General features: G+C 38.9%; 1 protein-coding gene across 1 annotated transcript; it reads left to right on the forward strand.

Moving 5' to 3' along the window:
- The first annotated feature begins 1,302 nt into the window (after nt 1-1,302).
- LOC124410358 (cuticle protein 7-like) lies at nt 1,303-3,650 on the forward strand. Its single transcript, XM_046888648.1, has 3 exons — nt 1,303-1,469; nt 1,770-1,946; nt 3,141-3,650. The coding sequence occupies exons 1-3, from the start codon at nt 1,368-1,370 to the stop codon at nt 3,573-3,575; spliced, it is 714 nt and encodes a 237-aa protein (XP_046744604.1). The 5' UTR covers nt 1,303-1,367; the 3' UTR covers nt 3,576-3,650.
- The last annotated feature ends 4,570 nt before the right edge of the window (nt 3,651-8,220 follow it).

The following is an 8,220-nucleotide window of genomic DNA, read 5'->3' on the forward strand; positions in this document are numbered from 1 at the left end:
GTTGCGTGCGAGGCTTTTATACGATTTGGTCAATTCGATCGGGGGGATCGGATCGGCTTCCATATTGCGCAACCCGGTTAGGAACCCCGGGGGGCAAAAAACCACGCCCCAGATTTTGGCGGGGTCTTCGGCCAGCCGAAGAGGTCACGTGGCCTCTGATCCACTTTTTCGTGTTCATGTAACTCACGGCTGAGAGAACCTGGCGACTCATTAGCCTGAAAAAATTGCGCAACGTTACAGCAACTTGTTTATGAACCCATACAGCCGTAGCCCACCTGACGGATGATTTCATCCTTGTTTCTTGATGCTCTCCTCCCTCTTATTATTCCTCGGATTGCACATGCAGGTTTCCGTTTTGCACGATGCATTTGCGTGCAGTTCAAAGCCGTCTCAATTTCTCTTCATGCAATTTCGATTCGCATTTGTATGAATTATTTTTGCGATACGTGTATCCCGGTTTTTCTTATCTGCTGGTAAAATTCTTTCGTACGAACGCTGCCACGCCTCAGTCCTGAATTAATGCGAAAACGAAACCCACGATATCGCGGCGAAATTACCTTACCCTAAATTATACTCGACAGCCTAATTATTGTCGTCGAATTCCAAAAGTAATCCCATTAATTATCGACCACAGCTGCAACGCTCCGCCTTTTAATTTGCACCGAGTAACCGCATGCAGAAATAAATAGCGAACTACAAAGAAAAAGAAAAAAAAAAAAAAAAACACCTTGAATAACCAAACAAAAAGATCAAATACAATGAATCGATCTTACTTCTCCACGTCTCCTTCATCTTAATTAAAGTAATTACTGCGTTAAAATCTACCGAGTAAATATGTCCTCAAATATGAAAAATTGAGATTTAAAAGCCTGTAGTAATTACACGAATTTACTGCGTCGTTAAGATCAGAATTATTTTCTGTCCGTTCGTTTGTAAAAAAGAAAGTAACTAGGATTTGCCACAACGTGACAGGAATTAGCCGCGAACCAATAACTCCGGCTTTCCATGCTTACGACTAGTAAGAAATTGACGATAAACTGGGATGAAAATCAAAGAGTAAACGCGAAGGTGAAAAGTCTTCATTACTCGAAAAGAACTGTAACGATTATGTCTGCGAATAAATTAGACTTCTTGACTAATTTATGGAGCATGTTTTATATAATAATTTGCAGCGTTTCAGACGATTTTTTCTTCTCTTTCTCCCTCCTCATTTTCCTTTTATTATTTTTTTTTCTTCCACCTGCAAGTGACAAAGGGTAACAAACCGGAATGAGAGTCAGCCAACTGACACCAAAGCTGCAACTGGTCAAGCAAGTCCGGCTTGCATTATTCATGCTGACCTTCTGAGGGATTGCATAAATGTACAAATGCGCGTCTCGCTTTTGTTCAGGGAAGAAATTTTGAAACAAACCACTTACGAATGCGAGATTATACCTGCGCGAGTTGTTTACGGGGCTATAAAATTTCACGTATCCATTTCATGTACTATTATATCAAACGATCCGAAATCTAGTTTCTAACAGGAGAAAACTTCCTCGGTATAAAACAAAGATTTCGTTCACGTTTCCATTTCAGCTGAATTTTTCCACATCCGTGAAAACTCGGTACTTTCGTTAGAATTTCTACATATATCAGGAGTATTAGAACAAAATGAAATGCGATTTGTTTTGTTTTTATTTTGGGATCGATTCGTATAGATTTACGCAGGCGATTACGGTGTGAGGCTTTCTATCAGATATCGCGTTGGATTATTACGGGCATACAACTAGGTGCAAAATTTCGGCCGGGTATCGCCGTCGGCAAACCGGGCCCAGAGACTTCAAGTGAGAGGAGAAACAAAATTCACCGAATGCTGGGATAGATATATAAGCAAGAGGGAACATGACACACAGCATCAGTTTACCGACAAACACGATCTAAGCACAACACCAGAAATGGCATTCAAGGTGAGAGAGGAACTCGGAATAAGTCTTCCACATCCGAAATTTAGACAATTAAAAAAAAAAAATTCTGCAATTTTTATACCGTCCAGGTTAAATCTTTCGGTGTGAAATCAGAGTTCATCATATTTGTGGAACTGATTTGGTTCAAAGAAATGCTCAGGTTTTTTAGAAAAGGAGAATTTGTTTCGTTAACCGAGTGTGTGTTTAAGAAGTTTGAATTTATAAAACAGATTTGTACCGTATTTTATTTAAATATGAATTCTAACACTGAAAAACAAATATTCGAACCGAATTTCACGAGGCTGGTGATGTCAAATTTAGTATCTCTTCTTATCAATTCTATATATTAGCAAGCTACGACAAGTTTCCAAAAAGTTGAAGAAAAAATAAAATATCGCTATAGTAAATTGGAGTTTAGATATCAATATTTTATTTATCTATAAAAACCGTCTTAATTCTTGCAAATTTTCTGAAATAGATCTTTTATAAAATTCTGTATACATGATGAATTTCTAACGACTGAATAATCCGTCGTTTGCTAAAATTTAATGCGCATGCGCGAAAGTTCGAGAGCAGTTGTTTTCCAGGGTGACCAACGGTTGTAAATTTAGACAACAATTCGCCGCGATGTATCTAACCTCAAACATGTTTAACAGCTGTCGATGTTGAGCACAACAACTAGCGACAAATATAAAGATTTTCGAGATCGGGTTCACGACGATTGGTCGCCCCGGCAAACAACTGCGCTCGAATTATAGCGCATGCGCACTAAATTTTAATATCCGCACCGAACCATTTAGTAGTCAGAAATTCACCCTGTATATTACTAAATGACTTTCAATCTAATCAATTATTATATACTCGATTCGTGACTAAAATTCGACATTGAAGAAGTTTGAAACAGAAGTCTAGCTTCGATACTCGATACACTCCATTACTTGATCATGAGTATTTACGTTGATCTAATCACCTCTGGAGTACAATTCGTTGTAGCCATAGCGGTAACGAATATGGCCACAACTTATGGTACTAAGGTGAACAAAAAAGGTGAACAAAAATCTACTTTATCACGTGAGCCAAGAAGTATTGATTCTCGACTCACCCGCCACCTCCATATGGAGTCCAACAAACTTGCCTCATCGACGAAATTCAACGATTCCTAAATTAAAAAAAAAAAAAACCCCATATTTGTTTCAGCTCATCGCCCTCGCCGCCCTCGTGGCCGTCGCCAACGCCGGAGTCCTCGCTCCCGCCCCCCTGGCCTACCATGCTGCCCCCGCCTACGGCTACGCCGCCCCCATCGCCAAGGCCGTCGACGCCGACTACGACCCCAACCCCCAGTACAGCTACTCCTACGACGTCCACGACACCCTGACCGGAGACGCCAAGAGCCAGCAGGAAACCCGCAACGGAGACTCCGTCGAGGGCAGCTACTCCCTGATCGAGGCTGACGGAACCCGTCGCGTCGTCCACTACACCGCTGACCCCCACAACGGATTCAACGCCGTCGTTGAGAAGGAACCTGCAGGCCACGGACACGTCGTCCCCAAGTACGCACCAGCCCCCGTCAAGGTCGCCGCCCCCGCTGCCCACGTCAGCTACGCTGCCCCCGCTCACGGATACTACCACTGATATGTTTAGTTTAGGAGACTTGAATAGCGCTTTTATTTTATAATTTCCTGTAAATAAACCTTATTTACCAATTAATAGTACGGTGTTGTAAACGGTTATTTTGTCCATTGCCTGAAACCGTGTCTTCGTATTTGAATTCGAAGATTTATTATCACTCTGAGTGAAATTGGAGACGGAATAGGGATGCGAGAATCTCTTCACGTCGTTGTAACGACGGATGATAATGTGACAGTGTTACTTGGAGACAATTGTTTCATTTGGTAACTGGTTTGTTGTTCAGTTTCTTATCCGATGCTTGATATTTTAAATTGCATTGATTATAATAGCTATTTATGTGGCATGCCCGTAAACCGCCTGTTTTTTTGGCGAGGATAAAGATTTCAGGACGAGCTGAAGGCGAGCCGGAAGCGAGTACTGAAATTATCCGAGCCAAAAAACGGTTTACGGGCATGCCACGTGCAATATTTTTTACGGTATGGGCATTGAAAAGTAAAACGAAAAGTGAGGTTATGTCACGATCTGTTCGACGAAGCTACTTTATTCGGCAGTTTGGGATGCGCACTTCGAACTGCGCATCAAAACTACGGAATAAAGACTTTATTCCGCAACTTTGTTCGCTGCCGTATAAAGCGTCACTTTACGGAACGAAAACTGCCACAAAAAGTCGACTTTTCAATGCCCAGGCCGTAAAAAAATTATTGTCTTCACTGTTCCACCAAAATTGAGAAAATCCAAAGTAACAAGAGCTAATACGAGTAATTAGTCGAGATTTTTATTACAATTTCCATTTAAATAACTATATTCGGTATTTTTTTAAACCCATGTCTTCAGCACCAAAAATAGTCATTTGTACTCTGATTGAACGATCCAGAAAAGTAGGTCACTCTTTGGATATAAAACAGTCAGTGATCCAGGCAGGGGTCTGGATCGTTGAGTAAAACATCATTGATTTTAACTCAGTGAAAATTTTATCGAGGTAAATTATCAATTCTCCGGAATTTCGGCCAATGATTGAACTGGTCAACGCTTTGATGTAAAGCGGTTTAGCGAATTTATCAAATCGTTATAATTCCTAAGCTACTAAAATTTCTTTAAAAATATAATACAAAAACAGAAAATACTGAAGTTATAAATAAAGATTTAACTCAACTTAACTACATGCTTAAAAATGGTTAAAAATTCAGTACATTCGTTCGGTTTCACTTTACGATGGCTCATTTTGCCCCGAAGACAGTAATTTTTGCAAAAATTTAAACGTTGCAACGATATTACAAATCATGACCAATGAATGATAATGTCAATTCGAATATTAAAACCAAAATCTGTTTCAGTAAATTTGTAGAAAATAGTCTCTTGGATAAAACGAGCCATTGCAGAGTGAGATCGAACGAATTCACCCTATTCTTTATAACAATTTCCAAGCGCTTTAAAATGATTCAAAACAAAAACTTTTAAAGCTCTTGTTTATGATTCTAGTATTTTCTGTTCATTTTTTTTTCAAAGAGATTTTCGTAGCTTATAAATAAAACATTTTAATAAATCTTCAATGTATGGCTATCTCGCAATAAAATTAATAAAAAAGTATCGGTTTCGGCCAGCCAACCTCCTAATTAATGACCCATGGTACGCGGCCGCGTTGAACTGGTTCACAATCATCCTACAGACCGAGTTCTGTCAGGCTTTCGTTATACCTATACAAAAGTACCTACCGGTTCAATTAACCGCTCGTGTTATCCCAAATTTAACGATCTCCTCGCAGAAAATTGGCACACTACACCACATGCAACTTGGCGTACATATCGGAGTCGTCGCCCAATCGGCCAAGGCCCGTATCTACCTTCTGCTTTTTGCAGACGTCGATATATATCTTCTCGAGAAGAAAAAGATGCCTGTACTTAAATGCCGGTTATGTGAGCTGTTGCATCCTCAGAATCTCGTTTTTTTCTCTTGCAGCGATCGAATCGACAGATCAAGTTCTTCGTTTTTTGGCACGCATCCATAATTTCCACACTACAAAGAAGTATCAAGATTTATGACTTAATATTCCAGTTTTAAAATCGTTTTCAAACAAGTTCAACATGTGAAAAGAATTGAAAAACGAATAAACCTGAAGGACTAAAATTTTGTCATTAAATAAACGGTCATTTTTCATTAACATAAGTTCGATCGGTTTCCTGAATAGAAATATCTCGTAATTATCAAGTTCTGGAATGAAATCTGCTGCTATTTTATCTCCGTTGGGGATCGTCACTTTGCAATTCGTCATCTGGTCGAAAAAAATCAAACGTTGACTGTGTTTTTTCGCTTGTGGATAATAAAACAGATATATTATGGATTACTTTTAACTAATTCATGTGACAAGATTAATTTGAACCCCCAAGAATCACGATTGGTCTCCATTAAAGTTAAAAAGTTAGGTTATGTTGCGATAAAATGGCGCCGATAACCAGGCTCTGACGTAATGAGAACATTTTTCAATAGCAGCTGATTCAGACGAAACGAAATATCTAGAAGCTTCTAGCACTTCATTTTTCTAACGCAGTATAAAACTTAACCGAAAACTGGCCTGTTCATAACCTAACCTAACCATCAGGATATTAAAACGACGCACAGGATATTGCACTACATATTTCAAAATAGGATGTTGCGCACGTATCATCAGGCGTGAAGTACACTCAGCTTTCGAACGAATATTATTCGATTTTCAATTAATCTTTCAGCCAATTACACTAGCGAGAGAGCTCAAGAGCGCCGCAGCTAACTTCTCAATGGTTCATCATTACGTAAAGTGTAATAAGTCTGACAATGCACAGTAATTTTTCACTCTTAATTCTACTCCACAATTCGATCCAATACGCAAGCGATGAAGAGGCACACATACACAACAATTTCGGCTTGACGCAAGAATAATAACGGCAGTTATGGTCGCAACATTCGCCTTTTACGCCCATCCATAGTAACATAATATCACGATTTACATAAGCACAATTGAACGGCTTGGACGAGGCTTAGAGACTTCATTTCTTCATCTTCTTCGGTCAGGTGGCAGAGCACTCGACTAGGTAGGCGGATCCAGTTTCGTAAATCGTTCTCTCTTCATCTCGGATCGTATATACAACACCCACGCGAAGCCGTTGACCAAGTTATATTGTCACTGAAAAATGCAACCTACCTGAATTTTGTCGATGTGCACAACTGCGGTGGGATCAAATGTTCGCGTTGCGTTTCCTGGTTTCGAAACTGGACCATCGATCTTTCGTCAACTTTCAGCAACACAGGTCGCATCCAAATCTAACGAGAAACATTATAAACAAAATGCTGGAAAATCCATACGTTTGGTACGATCAGTGACATCCTCTTTCAGAATTGACGACCAGTTTTTTACCGCATGATCAAAGACCATGTTCCTTCGTCACCGATTAACAAAAGGTGTGTCACCCGACCTAAAACGTACATATATGTATTGTATGATCGAGTGTAATGTTTTTGGTTGTTCAAGAGTTGACTCTGGGTGTGAGAACTTGTCTCGAAGCTTCACACTCTTCTTTGCGGCGATGACGGTGGTCTGACAATTACGTAATATTGTGGTCAGTGGGAGAAGACGGTGTGCGTAAATAACGAAACACTCGATGGTACAAAATTACATGACGTCATCTCGATAAGAGTGTTATTACAGGTACTGCAATCTGTGTATTAAGGCTGAAAGCAGCTATCGATACTGTTGATTTCAACAGCATGGATCGTTGGTTTGCATTATAAGATTGAAGACGATCACCGATCTAAATGACTCGTTTTTTTTCATTTGTTTCTCGTTCTCATTGCCCTTGATTGTGTAAGGTGATATATTCAACGAAGTAGATTTACAAATCCGATTTACGAAGTCATTTTTAATTTTGGTTCAAATTTCTAAGACCTTGCGTGAAACTATGTTATTCGCTTTTCAAATAACAGTCAATACCAGTGTGAACAATGATATTCTAGTCTCGAAATGCTTCGAATCATTGAAGTTAACATTAACCGTAAATCCCATATGAAAACTATCTAAAATAATCTGATTTTATCCAAGATAAATAAGGAAGTATTGTAAACATCGTTAATTTATTTTTTTTTCAAAAATTTAACCTCACTCACTCACAATCAAATCAATACGTTTTATTCATCGCGTAGAATTTCTATACTTTTTTTCTCTAAATATCCGTATCTTGAGAGTTACTCAGTCAATTTTCTGCTCAAAGTATTGAAAATTTATTGAGTTATGATTTTTAGAGTAGAATGACCCACTTTCTGTTATTTTGTTGTTATATGAATTTTTTTTTCATATTCAAAATTTCTATTTGCTAAAATTAATTAATTTACTTTGATAAGTCATAGTTAAAGCATATCCCAAATTTTTTTCAGGTTATTCAAACCGATATCTCCGTTGCCAAGCAATGATTTTTGATGCAGTCTCCAGTAACCCCGGTGCAAGACCAATGTTATACACAGAAGTTGTGCAACGCGAAGGGTTAATTGTTGATAATTGTTGGTAATCCGAGATCGTTTCGCGTCCGGTAATTCTCGATAATGGAATACTAGATACATAGCTTCATTCGTTTACCGTGACATTTGTCCTTTACTTTTAAAGTGACGAGGCGTGTTCGTTGAT

Source organism: Diprion similis, chromosome 9, assembly GCF_021155765.1.
Source record: "Diprion similis isolate iyDipSimi1 chromosome 9, iyDipSimi1.1, whole genome shotgun sequence".
NCBI classification, from domain to species: Eukaryota; Metazoa; Arthropoda; class Insecta; order Hymenoptera; family Diprionidae; genus Diprion; species Diprion similis.